Source organism: Phocoena sinus, chromosome 6 (assembly GCF_008692025.1).
Source record: "Phocoena sinus isolate mPhoSin1 chromosome 6, mPhoSin1.pri, whole genome shotgun sequence".
Lineage (NCBI taxonomy): Eukaryota > Metazoa > Chordata > Mammalia > Artiodactyla > Phocoenidae > Phocoena > Phocoena sinus.
This window is the reverse complement of record NC_045768.1, coordinates 51,334,641-51,355,916: the sequence shown is the minus strand read 5'-3', so window position 1 is coordinate 51,355,916 and position 21,276 is coordinate 51,334,641. Positions and strand designations below refer to the sequence as shown.

At 43.6% G+C, this 21,276-nt stretch overlaps 1 protein-coding gene across 1 annotated transcript in view; it reads left to right on the top strand.

The window, feature by feature from the left end:
* PGM5 (phosphoglucomutase 5) overlaps nt 1–21,276 on the top strand; it is a 198,962-nt gene that overhangs the window by 153,272 nt on the left and 24,414 nt on the right. The window contains exon 10 of the mRNA XM_032635313.1: nt 9,603–9,737. Coding sequence (XP_032491204.1) covers nt 9,603–9,737 — 135 coding nt within the window. The remainder of the gene's footprint in view (nt 1–9,602; nt 9,738–21,276) is intronic.

The following is a 21,276-nucleotide window of genomic DNA, read 5'->3' as shown; positions in this document are numbered from 1 at the left end:
AACCTAGACTAGGGCTCTGGAAAGCTCTCCATGGGGAGATGATACTTCAGCTGGGTCCTGAAGAATGGTTGGAAGCTGGCTCTGGCGAAACTATCTTATCAGACTACATGCTTTTCTTCCATCATATGTACTTAGACAGTTGTTTAGCTTTCCAGAGAAAGAGCTGGGTTTCCTATGGGCAATCACATTCCCCATGGGGTGTTCCAATAGCTGTGATTATGATTCTCAACTCTAGTGCTCATTCTACAACACTGTAGTTGTGGGAAATAGAGACAATTGGGCCTCTTAGTAGGATACCTTGAAAACTATGGATTAAGAAAATTTTTTCCTAACGGCTACTTTTCCTGTGATTTTGCCTATTTGCCTTCCAAGGACCAAATATATTTTCAGTGCTTTGTAATGACCTGTTGGCTGATTTGGAAACAGAGAGAGGGAGACACTGTTTTTGGTTAGTTGGGAAGTTCTGACTCCCCTGCTTCCGATTTGTTGGAGTTTTGTTATAATGAATTACCTTCTCCTGACATAATTGATTGCTTTAGGGCTATCTTCTAAAATGTTGGTAGTAGAATCCTGCTAAGATGTGTGGTAAGAATCTAAGCATTCTGGAATGGCATCCCAGTTACTTCCTACTGAACTACTAATGTCTGTGTGTAGTCCGGAGGGCAACCATCACCAGGAAACATAAATATTAAAGGAAAAAGCTGCAAGCTATCACAGGAACTGAGGGAGGAAGCAACCCCTGTTGTCTGGGTGAAGTATGTCTGAATCCCAAATATCCCAGAACCGGGCCTGGTGTTGAGCGAACAGGCATCAGCAGCCATTTTGGCCATTTTGGCCAAAGACCCAGGGAAATGGAACATGTGTGACCTAGTTCCATTGTTCCAGACTTGATAGTTAGAATCTGGGTGAGGACTAATTTATGTCTTCACTTCCCACTTCGCTTCTCATCACCTAATGTGGTTTTTGCTGGATGTGTGTTGTAAAAGTGCACTTAAGAAGCCATTTGACCTTGATTTCCCCAGATAATTATTTGCAATTGTTGGCTCCCAAGAGTGCTGGTTGGTTGTAAAAAAAAAGGCTAGATGAGAATTGCTCCCAAGGGTAGGGCAGCTGGGTATGGCTGTGTAGTCAGTGCACTGCACAAAGGCACGGGGCCTAATGCTGGAGAAGAAGCTGAAATCCAGACCAGCCAAGAGGAAAGATGCTCTCCTGTAATTTGTCCACCCAGAGAGGGCATTGCTTGTAATTTATATGAGGGCATGGTATTCACTAGCAGCTGCCCAGCTCAGCCACTGTGAACTCATGCTCACAGCTAAGTCTGTGACTTAAACAAAGAAAAATGGGGTAATTCTAGGTGATTTTTTTCGTGGCAAGAAATGTCTGTCCAATCCAAATCTTCTGCTTTATAAGCTGTGTGCTTTCTTCTACAAAATATGGTTCAGATGTTACACAGCGATATTTTCACCTTGAAGCGTTCCAGATAAATCGTTGGGATTTCCTGTGGGAGATAACATCTGAGTTAATCTCACAGAGTCACTCTCTTCCAAGCCTGTCCTGTCTCCAGGTTCATATGCCTGGGGTGGCCAACTGACTGTATATGCGACATTGTACCAGATTTCAGGGCCATATGCTGTTTTCCCCTGGAACTCTTCCTGAGTCGGTATTCAACTAGGTCAGATGCTGCCAAATAACTGTTGGTAATGTACAGTTCCTCCTTCCCCGCCTGGCTGCAACATGTCCTATAGTCTCCAAACTCACATCTGGCAGCTCTGCTTGTACTTAGCAACTTGCAGATTTCCCTGCGTTGATTTACACAAGGGCTTAAAAAAAATAAAGAAAAAGAAAAACAACCCAAGATTCATTTATCAAACGTTTATCAGATACCTACTCTACAAAAGGCTCTGTGCCAGTTTGCAGGACCATACAAAACATATGAGATATTGTTCAAATATTTCACATGAGAAGCAATGTATGGCTCTCAGAGGTTTCATACGGTTCAACCTAAAATTATAAGCCTGCAGCGAGAAGACATAGGCTGAAACCCTGGCTCCTCCATTTACTGGTTGTGTTACTTTGAGCAGGTTTTCTGACTTCCCTGTTCTTTTCAGTAAAAGGAGGAGATGGCCTGGATGACCCTGAGGTCCTCCTTTCAAGACCTTAGGATTGTAAATTGACCATCCAGGAAAGAGAATTTTATTGCCAGGAAGCCAGTTCAGTGGGAGATATGGAGAAGATAAATGGTAACAGATCTTTGTGTTTAGTAGTGATTTCAGAGGACATGGCAAAGTTTTAAAAATAAAATTAATGTTAATCCTGCCTAATTTAAAAATAAGTATGTAGCATCGCACCACAAACCATCGCCATTTAGGCTTTATTTATATAGTGATTTATAATTTTCAAAGCACTTTTCACATACATTTTCTGATCTGTTGCTCACAACAATCCAGTAAGCCAGGGTGTATTATTTTTCATCCGCTTTTTAGGAAACTAAGGCTTAGAGAGCTTAAATGACTTACTCAAGACCGCCAGCTAACAAGCCAAGCCAGAATTTTAGCCCAGTTCTCTAGTTATTCCTATATTGTTTCCAAACTCCGCAAACGGCAAACCAAAGAGGGGGCAAATCTGGGGAGGAAAAGAAATGCTACAGAGATAACTGGAAGCGGATTGCAGGATTTTTGTGTGGAGCAGTTCTTTAACAATTCTTTCTCATTGGGACAGAGCTAAGGTGGGCAAAACCCCACCCTGGTCACTGAGGCATACAACTATGGCCACTCAAAGGGTTTCCCCTGGGCTGGAAGTGCAGTGCCCTTTGTGTACCCCACCCCATACTTAACGTTATCTTCTCATGGAGGAGAGCATCTTCATCCCTTCTTTGAGCTTGGGGCTGTTGTGTCATCCTGGAAATTCCCGCTCCTATAGCTGCTATGGTTACGGTGGTATCGTGGATTCCTTCACTGTTGCTTCAGGAATTCCTTAGGAGATTGTGCTAGAAACAATTAATGTCAGATGCTCAAGAGGAGATGCTTCTAGTGGTTCTGCTGCTGACAAGGCGCTAGGAGGAGGCTTTCAGGACTCAGCAGCAACATGATGTTTTATTAGGCCCCTGCGTTATGGCCTCCTAAGATCCCAGTCTGATGGTAGTATATGCAAGAAACCTCAGATCTTAAAGGCATCTTCCTGAAGACTGACGTGTGGTATAGTCAGTCACTTGGTACATGAGGGAGGTGACCTAGAAAAAAAAGGCTACGACAGTGCTGTCCTCATTTGGCTACACATTAGAATCACCTGGAGAGCTTTTACAATCCCAGTGCCCAAGTCACACCCCATACAAATTAAATCACAATGTCTGGAGTGAGAGCCAGGTACCACTAATTTTTTTAAAGACCCCTAGCTGATTTCAGTGTGCAGTAAAATTTGCAGTCAATAGGCTAGCTAATGATTTGTCCAAGATCACACAGCTGGGGACAGGAACTTACCATGGTTCAACTCCACTGTTTTTAGCTAAAACCGACCCTTGCCCTAAAAATGAAGGATGAGTAGACATAGTATCTTTCACAATTGCCCTTCAAGGTGAATATGTAGCCCCAGTTCATTAGTGAAGAATATGAGTGTGTTTCCAGTTGGCCTTGTTACATGTGGAAGGAGGCCTTCCAGTAATGCTCACACCAGCTGTTGGACATGTAATGACATTCATTCAACAAGTGTCTATGGAGGGCCTACTGTGTACCAGGCTTGTCCTAGGCTGTATCAATAAACGGTGAACAAGGAACGTAAGGGTTTTCCCTCCCAGAGCTTATCAGCTAATGAAGGACCCAACGGCATAATTCAGTGATTCCAACACTTTAGGGTTAAGAGTGTAAAGGGAACTTATTTTATTCATTTGTACTGGGTCTTGTTTCTTCAAGAGGATTTGTGGCAGCAAACACACATAATGAAGTTGTTAGAATATAAATAAGAAACAGAAATCAAGACTAGGGAAAATATAAATAAGAGTAGAGAGTCAAGAAAAGAAGAAGAAAAATTTTAAATTATGCAAGTCATAAGGATCCACTTGGGCTGAACCTCAAATTTGGCATTAAGTGTCCTGGCAGGCATATTAAAAAGGAAACTATGGTTAGTTATAAAGTTCTTGTTGTCAGAAAGAAAAAAAAGATACCATTTCCTCGGGGAAGGAAAGGCTTTCCTAACAACTTGGCTCTTGAGGGGATGTCTAATGTGGAGCTTCATACAGTCTCCTATAGTGACTGCGAAAAATGGATTTTATAACAGTGCCTTGCAGACCCTGCAATAAAAGTGAGGATATAAAACTAAAATGCGATTTAATAAATCTGTTTCTGTCATGAGTAGGTGATCAGAAGTAAGTTGATTTGGGCCAAATATATGTCCAGATGAACCTATGACTGGAAGGTGAAGTGCCTGGGGGATACCCTTATAATAGTCTTCATAGTTTCTCTCTACTGGGATTTCCATAGGCATACGGTTATATTTTTCATTTTCTGGGGTAGAGTTGAAGGGTAAGTGTTCCATGTTGTGGATAATGGAATAGTTTTTACCAGGGATCAGCAAACATTTTCTGTAAAGGGCCAGATAGTAAATATTTAAGCCCTTGTGGGCCAGACGATCTCTGTCATAACAATTCAGTGCTGCAGTTGTAACATAAGAGCAGCCACAGACAACACAGAAGTGCACGGGCATGTCTGTGTTCCAGTAAAGCCTGATTTATAAAAACAGGTGGCAGGTCAAATTTGGCTGACAAACTATATTGCCAACCCCTGGTTTAACCTAAAAAATTTTCTAAAGCCAGGTATATTATTGGTATTCTTTTGTTGGAATTATGGAACATTTCGAAACTTGGCAAGTCTTGGTCAGTGGGTGCTTTGGCCTTATTATTTAGTTGATAGCAGGTGATGATACATGCTGGAGAGAACATGGTTCATGTTGAGGTTACAAATTCATTAAGCTCATTGGCACAACATGCAGACCCCAAAGCAATCCAGCACAACTATTCACACATCCAAGTGACGCTCAGCAGACATGGAACTAGGGTCGTTGCAGAAGAGAGCTGGGCTGGGTCTAAACATTTTTTGTTCCATGTGGAGAAGGAGAATTGTTATGGTCTTCATTGGGAGGTCTCACAAAGCAACATGGATTCTCTATTAAGATCTCATGGTTCCTTAGGACAGAGAGAAGACACTGGATTATTTCCAGCAGGCTGAAGTGTGCTATTCACTCCCTTATCATCTTTTCGAGTGCAAAATCTATTCCAGGCTACCCAATACAGATTCTAACCAACCTTCCATGAGTACAGCCAAAGATATGGCTACACTTAGAGAAAAAACAAAACAAAACAAAACATGATTTCACTGTAAAAGGGGCTTAGCTATGAGCAGATAATACATGTTGAAGGTTTATCATGGCCTGAATTCTTAAGTACCCCCCACTGGCCATAAACTAATCTGGGAAGTTAATCGTGTAATGGAGCTACTTTAAAGGGTTAAGTCTGGGAAGTCCTCCGAAGAGGTGGCTTCAAGTGATTTAGTATCTGCAACAACAGGTGCTTTAGGGCTTCGGCCTTAAAGTCTGTAAAAACATGGCTGTGGGGCTTCCCTGGTGGCGCAGTGGTTGAGAGTCTGCCTGCCAATGCAGGGGACACGGGTTCAAGCCCTGGTCTGGGAAGATCCCGCGGAGCAACTAGGCCCCTGAGCCACAACTACTGAGCCTGCACGTCTGGAGCTTGTGCTCCGCAATAGGAGAGGCCACGATAGTGAGAGGCCCGTGCACCGCGATGAAGAGTGGTCCCTGCTTGCCGCAACTAGAGAAAGCCCTCGCACAGAAACGAGCCAACACAGCCAAAAATAAATAAATAAGTTAATTAAAAATTTTTTTAAAATATATATATATAAAAAAACATGGCTGTGAATACAATGGTGGAACCAACCTTTGGGGCTTCATTGTCAGTCTGAACAGAATTTGGTATACCATACTTTCTGGATAGCAGGGAATTGTTTTGTTTGCTCTGTTGGGAATTTCCTAACTATTCACTTCTCCAGCAGCATAAAGTGGTTAAGAAAATAATTTTGCTCATTGTGATAGAATATTTCAGGCTTATGGAGAGCAAATACTGTCTTTATCTTCATATACCCAGGGCTTAGCCCCGTACCAGATCCCTAAGGGTTGCTGTAAAATGTGTGCCTAATGAATGAATCCCAGACAAAATCAACCTGTTTGCATAGCTAACAGAGTGATGGGCTGCCAGGAAAGGACATGGCTCCTTTTTATTACACAAATTGTGGCAGACATTGAACCCTCCAAAAGAGACTAAGCTTTTTGTTTGGGCATTGGAACAAACCATGCCTACACAACTTAAAAAGCAGAAAACCACACAGATGGAATCGTAGTGTTTCCCAGCAGATATCACCAGATGGGGGAGGGAGTAAGAGATTAGCGATCAAGTTCACGTGGTATGTATGAATATTTTTAATAATGCCATTCTTAACAAGCAGGATTTGAGGCCAGAGACGTTTCCAGGGTAAATTTCTTAGGGAAAATGACTGGTATCAAAGTTGCCTGAGACTTCTGTTTTTTCAGAAGTAACAAGTGACCAGACATATTATTTTGTTCCCGGCTCTCTTTCTTCTCGCCCCTGCCAGTATGCTTATTTATAACAATAACTTTCACAGTTGCCTTAAGAAAACCAATTTCCTTCAACAGAAGTCACAACATGATCTTACAGTCATACTTTTTTTTTTTGCGGTACACGGGCCTGTCACTGTTGTGGCCTCTCCCGTTGCGGAGCTCAGGCTCCGGACGCGCAGGCTCAGCGGCCATGGCTCACGGGCGCAGCCGCTCCGCGGCATGTGGTATCTTCCTGGACGGGGCACGAACTCGCGTCCCCCGCATCGGCAGGCGGACTCTCAACCACTGCGCCACCAGGGAAGCCCCAGTCATACTTTTTAAAATGTTGCTGCCACTAATGAGAAGAGATGCATAGAGAATAGTGACGTTCCGAGCCAAAAATCAAATCCTGGGCAGCAGTGTGAGGTGCTGCCACAGCTCTGCCCCGACCCCACCCTGGTGGCCAGGTCTTACCAGTAGGAAGGAAGGAGAGAACCAAGAGGATGAGGACGTATACAGAAACCCTCAGAACCTGGCAGATGCTCCTGAGCATTTCATTGTAGGCTTCCATGGCTACCAGAGGAATGTGGGAATGAGGACGGAAACAGAGCGGAACTTAAGCAAAGTCTAACATCATGTGGGGATAGCTTTAACACAGGTAATTTGTCATACTGTAATAGATAAATTGCCTACCTGACTGCATTCAGCAGGTTCATAAGGGACAAACTTTGGCCCCAGGGACATTTATTTATTTTTTTAAACATCTTTATTGGAGTATAATTGCTTTACAATGTTGTGTTAGTTTCCGCTGTATAACAAAGTGAATCAGCCATATGCACATGTATATCCCCATATCCCTTCCCTCTTACATCTCCCTCCCACCCTCCCTATCCCACCCCTCTAGGTGGGCACAAAGCACCGGCTCATCTCCCTGTGCTATGCGGCTGCTTCCCACTAGCTATCTATTATACATTTGGTAGTGTATATATGTCAATGCCACTCTCTCACTTCCTCCCAGCTTACCCTTCCCCTTCCCTGTGTCCTCAAGTCCATTCTCTACGTCTGCGTCTTTATTTCTGTCCTACCCCTAGGTTCTTCAGAGCCAGTTTTTTGTTTTGAGATTCTATATATATGTGTTAGCATACGGTATTTGTTTTTCTCCTTCTGACTTACTTCACTCCATATGACAGACTCTAGGTCCATCCACCTCACTACAAATAACTCAATTTCGTTTCTTTTTATGGCTGAGTAATATTCCATTGTGTATATGTGCCACATCTTCTTTATCCATTCGTCTGTTGATGGACACTTAGGTTGCTGCCATGTCCTGGCTATTGTAAATAGAACTGCAATGAACATTGTGGTACATGACTCTTTTTGAATTATGGTTTTCTCAGGGTATATGCCCAGTAGTGGGATTGCTGGGTCATATGGTAGTTCTATTTTTAGTTTTTTAGGGCACCTCCATACTGTCTCCATAGCGGCTGTATGAATTTACATTCCCACCAACAGTGCAAGAGGGTTCCCCTTTCTCCACATCCTCTCCAGCATTTATTGTTTCTAGATTTTTTGATGATGGCCATTCTGACTGGTGTGAGATGATATCTCATTGTAGTTTTGATTTGCATTTCCCTAATGATTAATGATGTTGAGCATTCTTTCATGTGTTTGTTGGCCATCTGTATATCTTCTTTGGAGAAATGTCTATTTAGGTCTTCTGCCCATTTTTGGATTGGGTTGTTTGTTTTTTTGTTATTGAGCTGCATGAGCTGCTTGTAAATTTTGGAGATTAATCCTTTGTCAGTTGCTTCATTTGCAAATATTTTCTCCCATTCTGAGGGTTGTCTTTTGGCCTTGTTTATGGTTTCCTTTGCTGTGCAAAAGCTTTGAAGTTTCATTAGGTCCCATTTGTTTATTTTTATTTCCATTTCTCTAGGAGGTGGGTCAAAAAGGATCTTGCTGTGATTTATGTCATAGAGTGTTCTGCCTATGTTTTCCTCTAAGAGTTTGATAGTGTCTGGCCTTACATTTAGGTCTTTAATCCATCTTGAGCTTACTTTTGTGTATGATGTTAGGGAGTGATCTAATCTCATACTTTTACATGTAACTGTCCAGTTTTCCCAGCACCACTTATTGAAGAGGCTGTCCTTTCTCCACTGTACATTCCTGCCTCCTTTATCAAAGATATGGTGACCTTAGGTGCATGGGTTTATCTCTGGGCTTTCTATCCTGCTCCATTGATCTATCTTTCTGTTTTTGTGCCAGTACCATACTGTCTTGATTACTGTAGCTTTGTAGTATAGTCTGAAGTCAGGGAGCCTGATTCCTCCAACTCCGTTTTTTGTTCTCAAGATTGCTTTGACTATTTGGGGTCTTTTGTGTTTCCATACAATTTGTGAAATTTTTTGTTCTAGTTCTGTGAAAAATGCCAGTGGTAGTTTGATAGGGATTGCAGTGAATCTGTAGATTGCTTTGGGTAGTATAGTCATTTTCACAATGTTGATTCTTCCAATCCAAGAGCATAGTATATATCTCCATCTGTTTGTATCATCTTTCATTTCTTTCATCAATGTCTTACAGTTTTCTGCATACAGGTCTTTTGTCTCATTATGTAGGTTTATTCCTAGGTATTACCCCTGGGACATTTATTAAATATCACCCCATTCTTGTTACATTTACCGCTTTCTTATTTCTACATCACCAGACCAAGGGATCTTGAGCATCTGTTCATAGTTTTGCTCCTAACCCTCCCCCAACATGAACCAGAAGACAACAGAAATAGAATAGAGACAAATAGATAACCTTAAGTAACTTCTAGGTTTACCTCACTGTCCTGTTTGGTGCGTGTAGAGAGCCAATTATAAATTGTCACAATGCCGAGCATCTTTGGATGCTAAGAATACGCTAATCTCCAGGGTTGGTGTTCGTCATTTTTAGCTGTGTATTCATTTGTTCACTGATCCATCCTTTGATATTCTTGCTCTTAGGGCCTGAGGATCATTTTCTCAGATGCATCTCGGCTCATCTTCCGGCTCAGTTCCTCCAGTGGTGTGCGGGCCACCATCAGACTGTATGCAGAAAGCTATGAGAGGGATCCCAGTGGTCATGACCAGGAGCCCCAGGTACCTGAACAGAGTTGTGCTCTCAGTACTGTGTGTCTTACTGCTCCTGGAAAACTTAAGGAGCTTTAGTGGGGGTGATTTTACTTTCTAGAGAGGTGTATTGATAGCTCCAGCTATCAAGGACAAACTGCGAGTGACTCTAAGCAGATTTAACTCATTTATTGCAGTGTTTGAAACAGAAAAATTGCTCTCAAGCATCTATGAGTTTAGACCAGCATTTCCGAAACCACTTGCCTCTCTTGACTGTTCTGCAGTTTGTTGATTGTGGTAACCTCAAGAGAGGCACCTTGTATACACCAGTTAAGGAAAATTTGAGTTAGAGTCAAGCGGGTCAAACTCTTCAGAGCCTTGTCTATACTCATGTAAATGATGGGTTCCCAAGTGTTCGGAAAACTCTGGGTTGGACCATGTCCGTGAGGTGCCACGTGAGGTGCCATAGATGCTACCCAGGGCTTCCTCTTTGAGGTTGCTGCATAGCCCACTGTGAGAGGAGAGGAGGGGCCATGGCTGGTCTGAATTTAAAGTGAAGGGAGGACGCTGACACAGCTGGGCTGGCCTGTGTATGGCAGAGCCCCCTCAAGTTTTCAGCACAGAGCTAATTAAAAACTCACTTAGAAAAGCAACAGCACAACCGTATCCTCACCCCTGTATTTGTTAAAGCTCCAGGCAACATTACTGAATACCAGAAAGTACCCATTATAATGTTGGGCACTTCCATCTACACTGCTAGCTGCCCCTTCCTGCCTTGGTCTCTAGTTCAGCCTGGGTTTTGAGGCAGAGTCCTTGAGGAAATGGTTCCTTGAGATGAAACCATTGGTTCCATCTGCAATGCTTCTTTTGTGGAGAAGTAGAGAAACAAAGAAAAACTCACTGCTTCTCAGTGTAGAGTTGCCCAGGATTTTCAGGTATAATTTGCCAAAGTTGCACCATGGATGGAATAAGATACCAGGGAGGGTTATCTTTCTTTGTAAGTAATTTAGTGGTTTTTGTTTTTGTTTTTAATGGTATCTTTCTTTGGAGGGTCTCAAAGAACTCGATGAAAATGGTACCATAGAACCTTACACCTGACTCTGTAACCAGTGGATCTATCTGGAGTAAAATTACCCCAGATGGGGAAGAAGAGGCCTGGGAGGCCTCTGTTGTCTGGGTCACTGAGAGTGTGAAGGGGCAGAGCACGAAGCCAGCATTGAGACTTTGGCCTTTCCTTCTCAGGATTCCAGGCTCTCCACGCAGGGATGTGCCACGCTCTGCCAGCATAATTTGTTACTGAGTATATTTCACCCAAGATAGTACCAAATCATGCAAGAATTGGAGGCTAACACTGTCTTTCCATATAAAACTCTTCTACATCTCATGTTGGGAAGTGAGATTAAAGCAAGGGCCTGAAAGTCCAGAGCTACGTATAGGGTGAGGAATGATATTCCTGGCCTCATCAACTCTGACTCACTCTGATTCGAGGCTATTTTTTCCTCAACATTCCTTTCCCTATTTGCACGGGATAAGTGGTTATGATGTTTGCTTATTTTTATTTACCTTTGCACTAACTGCAGAAGTATGTCCAAGCCATTAGACACATGTAAAAATACCCTATACACATATGAGTCTCTCTCTGAGGTGGTCCCCAAAGGCCAAGTGGTACCACTTTGTTTTTAAGGTTTACTTTGAAGTTGAAAACCACCACAGGTCTGCTGCTAGAAGGTTGTGTGGTAAGTATATACTTCAAAGAAACCATAAGTAATGCTGGTTATAATCGCCATTGCTGTGTATTTCCCATCCTGTTGGTTTAAAGTTTGCCACTTTGAATGGTTGGGAAATCCCTTCATTGATAAGGCTCTTCTTCTGATCGCTGGTATTCCTTCCCTTTGTAACCCTAAGTGAGGGTTTTGCCAGACCCAGCTAGGTGGGCCTCAGAATACTGAGCTTATGATCTAGCTAAAAATTTTAGATGAAAATAGAACGCCTTGTTCAAAGACCAGACATCACTGGCTCATCATCTTAAGCCGTACTGTGTAATATATTTCAGTCAAGATACAATTTAGAGTAAGATTTTAAAAGGCATCTAAACCCCTAAGGAAGAGGAAGCAGCATCTCTCCACAGGCCCACCTGTCTCAATTACTGCTGAACTGTCCCTAGGCATCTAAGTTTAACCACTGGGGGGCCTCCTTCCAGCACTGCTTTCCAGGACCACCTGCTTCTGCCTTCCAAGAGCTCTGGAAGGAAAAGTCTGCGGTTAACTGTTAACAGAGATCAAAGATAAGGCCTTCTGCTCAAGCTGCTAATATTATTATTGGTCCAGGGCCTGGCAGGGCAACACCAGCGTGTGGTGCTTTCTTAGCTACAGAGACCTCTTCCACCTTTTTATTATTTTTTTAAATTAATTAATTAACCTATATTTGGCTGCGTTGGGTCTTCGTTGCTGTGCGCGGGCTTTCTCTAGTTGCTGCGAGCAGGGGCTACTTTTTGTTGCGGTGCGCGGGCTGCTCATTGCGGTGGCTTCTCTTGTTGCAGAGCACGAGCTGTAGGCACGCGGGCTCAGTGGTTGTGGCTCACTGGCTCTAGAGCGCAGGCTCAGTAGTTGTGGTGCACAGGCTTAGTTGCTCTGCGGCATGTGGCATCTTCCCGGACCAGGGCTCGAACCCGTGTCCCCTGCATTGGCAGGCGGATTCTCAACCACTGCGCCACCAGGGAAGTCCCTCTTCCACCTTTTTAGCTTGTTCTGACTTAGAGCCCAGAAAGCAGAGATCCCCCCCCCACACACAGTCCCACTTGCACTCAGAAGCCCATAAAAGTACATCTCTGGTCTGTAGAGATTCCATTGATAATCTTATTCTAATGCAACAGGTATTTTTGGATGTTTTACCCACGCTAACAAGTTATTTAACAAGAAGACTCCCTTATTACTGTTATTTAACAAGAGTTCCCTTTAACTAGCTTATCAGCATCTGGCTCTTCTACTTTGCACATGGATAGTTTCTTTTCCAGACATTTTAGACACATGTGAACAGAACATGTTTTAAACATTTATACTGTGGTTGCCTTGTGGAAGTATTCATAACTATCCTAGTGATGCAACTAGGAAAACTTGTGATACAATCTATATGCACAAAAGTCTCTACTCCTGAGTGTAGATTTTCCATCTGAGTCCTTTTTTTTTTTTTTTTTTTTTTTTTGCGATATGCGGGCCTCTCACTGCTGTGGCCTCTCCCGTTGTGGAGCACAGGCTCCGGACGCGCAGGCTCAGCGGCCATGGCCCACGGGCCCAGCCGCTGCCGCGGCATGTGGGATCTTCCCGGACCGGGACACGAACCCATGTCCCCTGCATCGGCAGGCGGACTCCCAACCACTGCGCCACCAGGGAAGCCCCATCTGAGTCCTTTTGTCTAACAGTGATTATGCTATTTGTCTTAAGCTGATGTAAAATAATTTCTTATCTACATCAGAAAGTATTTTTTAAAAAATTCTGTTCAGGTGCACCTAAGAATTGGTGGTGAGGGGAGGAGGGGGGTGGGGAGGGCTCTGATGAGTTGCAGAGGTGCTTGCCTTGCCCTCACCCTGTGTCCTTGGTAAATTAGGAAGGAAAGCTTCCAAGGCCTATTCCTTGGAGATTACACAGTTTTCAAAATACAAGATTGCTTTAATTTTACTGGCAATCAGTAGGCCTTCAATGAGCCCTCACACCAGCTGGGAATAATTTGGAAAAAGGGATGAGCCAAAAGAATTTAAATTCACAGGTAACCAGAAACAGTCCAGTTATTTCCATTTTCTTTCCCACCAAGCTTATTAACAGGACCGCTAAATTCACTTTTTCTTCACCTTCTTTCCTTGTCCCTTTGAGCCTGAGGGTGGAATAGCTAATAAACAATAAAAGATCCAAAAGGAAAAGGAAAGAGAAGTTTAGCTAAGGCCTGGGGTAATCACAGGCTGATAATCAGTTCCCTACTAATCAGCAGTTGGCTTTGGAACTATAATTGCAGGTTGTAACCGCGCTCCACCCCATCCAGCCCCGGGAAGGGGACTGATCTTCTCTAACCCTCCTTACAAATTGAGGGAATTTATGTATGTATTTCTGATAAGCTGTACATAGAACACCTTAAAAACTAATATCTAAGCACCAGAAGTCTCTCTACACTGGATTCATCTGTCAAACCAAAGGCCATCTGGTGTTTTGTCCTAGCTGTTCTTATTTTGACTTTATAATCCAGCAATATAAAGCCCAGAGCCCTTTTGCACTATGCTGGGAGAGCATATAATTTATCTTCTAAACCACGGTACTTCTGAGAGTGAAAGGGGGCACTGATCCCAGATAAACAGCTGGTTACTCTAGCTACACACCTTCTTGCTCTCTGAGATCTGCACACCTCTTTGGAGATGGGTTTCTGAGAGCGTCAGCAATATAAACCCAGTAGTACAGAGAGAGCAGGCCAGGAAGGGAAGGGTTAGATCAGTGGTTCTAACCCGGACTGCACGTCAGAACCATTTGGGGGCCTTGGTGAGGATAACACGCCTGGCCCCACTCTCGGAGATTGACTTTAATTATTCCGCCTGGACTTATAGTTTTAAAAAGCTACCCAGATGATCCTGATTAGCCGAGTGCCTCAGACTTTAAGGTGTATATGAATCACCTGGAGATCTTATCAAGCTGAAGATTCTGACTCAGGTTTGGGGAAGCCTGGAGAGTCTGCATTTCTAACAAACCCCAAGGCATATTGTGCTACTGGTACAAGGGCCGCACTTGAACAGCTAAGAGTTACATGAACTGTGAAGCCCTAAAAACAGGACCTTGAAAAAAAAATTTTAAGGGGGAAATTTGATTTTTATTTAGATACTTTTTCCATTTTCAGAATTAGACTTTTTTTAAAAAAATTAAAGTATATTTGATCGACCTTGAAATCTTTAAAATGGTCGAAGGGGCAACACCTGTTTTTAGTGCCCTTGCAGGCATGGGCCGCTGTCCTCTAGACTTCCCAGTTGCCCGGTGGACTCCATGTGAATGTCTTGTGGGTCTTTCCAACTTGACGCCTGCCAGCGCTCTGCTCCCCTCCCCCACCAAACCCTGCTTCTTTCAGTGTCTTCTTCATCTCAGTAAATGGCAGTTTCATTCTTCCAGTAGGTTCAGCCAGAAATCTAAGATTCATCCTTGACTCCTTTCTTTCTCTCCTACCCCACATCCAAGAGCAAATCCTATCAACTTGACCTTCAGAACACAACCAGAGTCTGACCCCGACTTCCCATCCTCACCATTGCTACCCTGGGCCAAACTACTGTCCTCTCTAGACGATTGCGGTGCTCTCCTCACTGGCATCCTTCCTTCCAGTCTTGCCCACTCCCTTGCCCACACCCTAGTCTCAGCACAGCAACCAGAAGACTCTTTTAAAAAACATGTTAGATCACCTCATGACTCTGAAATCCTCCAGTGGGTCCCCAGCTCACTCAGAGAAGAGCCAAAACCCTTCCTGTGGTCTCAGACGCAACTGGAAATGGCCCCTTTTCTCCCTCTGACTTCACCTCCTACCTCTCATCCTGTTTCTCTCTCCACTGCAGCCATTGTTTGGTGAACATGCCAAGAATACTCTGCCTCAGGGCACTTAACAGTGGCTGTTCCCTCTGCCTGGAATGCTTTTCCCTCTGATATCTGCATGGTCTTCCCCCTCACTCCTCAATGAGGGTTACTGTGGCCACTCTACATAAAATAGCCCTCATACCCGAGTGCGACTTAGCTCCCTTGCCCTGCTTTACTTTTCTCCATAGTACATAGTCCCATCACATATATATTTACTTGTTTATTTGTTTTATTGTCTGTCTCCACCCAGTAGAATAAAACACCAGAAGGCCAGCGCTTAGTTTTTTTTTCACTGTATCCCTAATGCACAGAATACCACCTGGCATATGGTAAATGTCCAGTACAATTTTGCCAAATGAACGAAAATACAAACAGTCCCCGACTCATCATGGTCCAACTTGATTTTTCTACTTTTTGATGGTGAGAAAGTAATAAGCATTCAGTAGAAACCGTACTTCTGATTTTGATCTTTTCCTGGGTTAGCGATACGTGGTCCCATACTCTCTGGTGATGCTGGACAGCAGCACTGAGCCACAGCTCCCCGTCAGCCACACAATCTCAAAGGAAAACAACCAATGGATACACTTACAACCACTCTGTATCCCTACAACCATTCTGATTTTCACTTCAGTACAGTATTCAATAAATTACATGAGCCATTCAACACTTTATTAAGTCTTTGTGTTAGATGAATTTGCCCCACTGTAAGCTAATGTAAGTGTTCTGAGCACGTTTAAGGTAGGCCAGGCTAAGCTAAGGTGTTCCGTATGTTAGGTGTGTTAAATGCATTTCTGACTTACGGTATTTTCAGCTTAAGATGGGTTTATCAGGAGGTTACCCATCGTAAATCAAGGAAGATCTGTATTCAGTGTTAATTACTTTGCAATATCTCACGCTGATTATATCACACAGGAAACTGTACTCAGTATGAACCTTGGTGCTGCCATCAGGTTTTCTTCTGTGATTGAGGGTTTGAATAAAACCAGTTGTCATTTTTAAGGTCTACAATGTGCCAGGCACCATTCTACATATTGGGTTGGCCAAAAGGTGCGTTCTACATATTGGGTTGGCCCAAAGGGCAAAACATTGTATGGAAAAACCCAGACACACTTTTTGGCCAACCCAGTATTTTAGATGTATCCAATATTTTATTAATGGTTCCAGTGGCCTCCAGAGTAGAATTATCGTCCCGCTTTTGCAAGTGAGTAAACTGAGTCAGGGAACATTCAGTCCCACGGATCAGGTAAGGTCTGGATTGGAGATTCATACTAGGTCTTAATAAAACCCATGTTTTGAGGTCCTGAGGAGGTCCCAAGGAGAGAGAATTTCTTCTTACCTGTGCTTGAACCCAAGGTTGCACCTGGAGCCTCGGTTCAGTGTTACTGAGAGACTTTTTTCTCACACCAACAACCAATTCTCTGATTCTTAGCCACCACCTGGGTGTCTAACAGTTCAATTCAGTTGAGATTAACTACATTGAGTTAGCCCAGACCCACAGGTTAAGGGCTCAGTCCCACAAGATTGCCCCCACTTCAGACACTAGCTGCAAATGGGCACCCAGGCTCCCCACATTTCCACCCATTTGCCTACAAATTCAGGGGTTCCCATGATTTCCCCGTTAGGCTTGATAATTTGCTAGAATGACTCACAGAACCCAGAAAAGCACTTTACTTACTCTCAGTGATTTTTTATAAAGGATGCAACTCGAGGACAGCCCAATGGAAGAGACAGGGCAAGGTACACAGGGAAGGGTGTTCAGAGTTCCACGCCTTCTTCTGGTATGCTGCTGCCGGAGCGCCCTGAGGTCTTCGCCAGCTCAGAAGCTCTTTGAACCCTGTTGTTTAGGAGTTTTTGGAGGTTTCATTACCTAGGCACAATTGATTAAATCACTGAGTGTTCCTGATTGAACTCAGTCTCCAGCCCCTCCCCCTTCCTGGGACATGGGGGGGTTGGGTGGAGGGTTCCAATCCTCTCATCACCTGGTTGGTTCCTTGGGCTACAGTCCTCATTCTGATGCTGTCTGGGCGCTCACCAAGAGTCACCTCCTTAACATAAACTCAGGTATGGTTGAAACGGGCTTATTATGCTTGACACTCCTGTCACTCAGGAAATTCAAAGGATTTTAGAAGTTCTGTGCCAGGGACAAAGACCGAATCTATTCTTTATTATACTGCACTTACAAATGTTGATAACGGTGAGTGCTTTGAGAACAACCAGTTTTCTCCTCCTTAATTTGAATTAGCAATGAATAGGTTATTAAAAATTATTAAAAGAATAATGTTATAAATACATACCAGTTATGTTTTATAGCTAATAGGGATCTAAAGTAAGTGGTTAAACAGTTGGAGAATAAAGTTAGATATTGAAATAATGGGCGTGTTGTGGAAAACTTGGAAATAGAATGGAATTCAGAAGTGACACATAGGGCTTCCCTGGTGGTGCAGTGGTTGAGAGTCTGCCTGCCGATGCAGGAGACACGGGTTCATGCCCTGGTCCGGGAAGATCCCACATGCCGCAGAACGGCTGGGCCCGTGAGCCATGGCCGCTGAGCCTGCGCGTCCAGAGCCTGTGCTCCGCAATGGGAGAGGCCACAACAGTGAGAGGCCCGTGTACTGCAAAAAAAAAAAAAAAAAAAAGTGACACATAAATGGACATTAACTTAGGCATTCAATTTTCATAACAAGATTAAAAAAAATATATGTATATGTATGTATACATATGTCTGTGTTTATGTATGTATGTGTTTGTATATTTATATACATATACACACATATATACACATGGTTTTGAAATCATACTACATAAATATATATCAAAAACAGTATGTCATATTCAAAAAGAAAACCAGCACACAGATGTATTAATAGCCATACATGCAAGGAAAACCATGAAATACTTCATTTTTCTCCTCAGAGTTTAGTCTGTATTGCTGTAGTTTGGAGGTATGGGGGAGGGTGGAGTGATGTAGAGAGAGTGGAGAAGAGCGGCACGTGGTTAAAGGGTTGGGATGTAAACTCTATGGCCAAGTTGAAGAGCTGGCTCGTTTTGCTCGAAAGAAAGGCGTGACCTGGAGGTCTTCAGGAATTTAAAGAATAATGTGATGCAGAGAAAGATGACCAGCTGTTCTCCATAACTGATGAATATGTAATTTGAGGAAATAAATTCAAGCTGAACTGGAAGTGATTCAGATTGCCTGTTAGAACAACTTCCCAACTTAAGATGGCTGGTTTGTGCTTTTCTAGAAGTCTCCATGACCACAAAGATTCAAATAATTTTCAAATATGGGCAAGGGTGGAAGGGACAGAGAAAGGTAACATTTCAGCGTATTCTTCAGCCTAAACATTTTGGTTCTGTGATTATTACTTTTTAAAAAAGAAAGAAAAGAAACAAATTCTGGTGAGGTGGGTTAGATTTCCCTCTAGTGGCCTAGAAAGGAATTTAGTACAACTGTTTTCACCAATCAGAGTCACTTGGAGCTGAATTAAAATTGAGAAAGAAGCAAACATGTATGGATTTTCTTTATTTCTACTCATTTAGGTGAATTGCCCATTAAAAAAAAGACAGGGCAAACAGTCCTTATTTTTCTCACTTGGATATTGAAATCTGGACTCACGCTCTGCTATTACTGTGGAATGTTTTCCCTGGAACTGAGGGACCTTTCCTGGGATGGTCATCTGATGGTGTGTGATAAACTCCCTTGGGCTTGGAATTTGGCGGGTGTTTTGAAGGGGCTAGTGACTGTCTCAATCCAGGGCTGTTTAGGGTTTTGACGACAATGCGCCTTTCCCTCGGCCTCTGCTGGGGTCACAACTCCCTTTAAGGTACTGAGTGTGTGCTGGCTTGGGGCCGAGACTCACCCTGTCCCCCCACACTGTGGACATTCAGGGACTTGTGGGAAAGCGTGTGCCTTGATGACAGCTGGCTGTCACTCATGTCAATCCCACAAATAGGGCCCATCTTAAATCCTCCTTTTTTTGCAGTATATGCAGAAAAGACCCTTGCTCCAAATCTTGTCAGACTGTCTTGATATTGCTAATTTATCCCAAGAACCTAGTGGTCTTAAGAAGTAGAACAGCCAAAAGTCATGCCTTGATCCTGGCTCTGGGTCAATTTTGAATTAAGGTTTACAGACCCAGAGCTCTGAAAACAAATTAGATTTCCTCTCCCCACGTCCCCGCGTGTCATTCAAAATAAAAACAAAATCAGCTTTAAAAATAAAGGTAAGGAAATCTAACAAAACTTGGGTATTTTTTTCCTTACAAGGCTATTTATTTTGGTGCTTCTGCTTTATTGTGCCCAAAGCACGTACTTAACCAGCTATTGGTTAACCTAGATTCTTGCTGGATCTTGTTTACTCAGCCTGAAAAGGGAGCATGAATGAATTTGCCTTGGTCCCACAAGTACAGAGGGTCACTGGCCATAACTCCTCTTGCCAGGTGAATGGGCTTGACAAGCAGTGGCCGGCACAATCTGGCTTTCCCAGCATCCTCTTTGTTCCAGCCCAGACGCACAGCACAACCAAGTTTCCATGCCTTTCAGCAGAAAGCTACTGAAGGCTCATAGGCTGGCGGTGATTTTCAGGCTTTCTTTGAATCAGTGCCCTTCTTTGGTGGGGAGTAAATCCTTTGCTTTACTCATAAGTTAAGAGTGTACCTTGGCAAATAAACACTGATGGTGAACCTTGAGATTGCCTGTGACATTGAGAAGAAGGCTCAGGACGAGACCATGCATTGAAGCAGCCTGAGAAGGAGGCGGCATTGTCTGGCTTCCCCACCACGATCACGCTTTTTTCCCATGATGAACGCGGGATCTGGGCAGTAGAGGTGAGGAATGTGGCTGTTTTTAGCTCTCCTGTCTGCTCTTGGCTGATTTTAAGTTTGATGCTCTAATCCCCAAAAGAGAAACCCTATTCAAGATGCAGGTGGGGGGGGGGGGTTCCGCATCCTTTGTTTTCGCTTCCCAGGAAAGTTGGGAGGTATGACGCAAACTTCAGGAGAGCGGCATATCAATAGCAGAATGCTTCAGCCTTAGGCAGGAGGGGAAACAACGAAAGGTTTATGAAACTCTTGTTTCACTGTTTTTCGTTGTTTGTTTTTTAGGGGAGGAGCGGGTGGTTGGTTGCTTGGTTTCATTTCCGAGCACCTTTGTTGGTAGAAGTCATCATGTAAGGCATTGTTTGGTATTCGAAACTTAATTATAGGGGCATGGGAGGTAGATGAGGCTATAAAAGTGTTTTAAAATGTAGGTTTTATTATTATTGGGGTATGGTGAGGCCAGTAGGTGAGGAGAGGATTGTCATTGAAAAGGTAGCTTGTTACTCACCATTCCCAAGAGGTGAGACAAGTCACTCCATGCACTGCCAAGGTGGGGCGGGGCGGGGGAGGAACCAGGGTTGGTTATGAGGCAGAAGGAATAGGGGGAAATGTAGCTAAGAGCTTTTATTGTGGTTTCCATGGAAAGGAAGAAGGGAGGCAGGGTTCGTAGGGTTAGGATTAGCTAGTTTGAACAATTTCAGCAGGCTCTGGGGCATAGGGCTTCCTACGTTCCTAGTTGTCAGGTACTTGGCCCTGGGGTGATTAGGGCAGGTGGCTAGTGGTCTGAGTGTGAGAGCCCAACAAAGCAGGTGGTTGGGGAGTGAGCTCTGGATTCGTTGCTCTAATTATAAAAGAGGGGGCCCCCAGGAGAGCTCTCTGCTCTCTCTAGAAATTAGCTAATCCTGAAGGAGCTGTCCCTTCCAGTGTCAGCAAGGTCCCAAATGTCAAAGCATCAGAATGGAGACATGCTTAATACAAAGAGGAAGAAAACACAGTGACTTTTTCAGGGGAATGAAACTGTGGAGGCACCAAGATTTTGCTTTTTTCATATACCGTTGAGGCCACGTGGCCCACGTTGAGAGGCTGGGCTTTGGAACCCCACCCACATCCTTGGTCTTGAGCCCTGGGTCTGCCATTTTCCAGTTCTGTAATCTTGGGCAACTT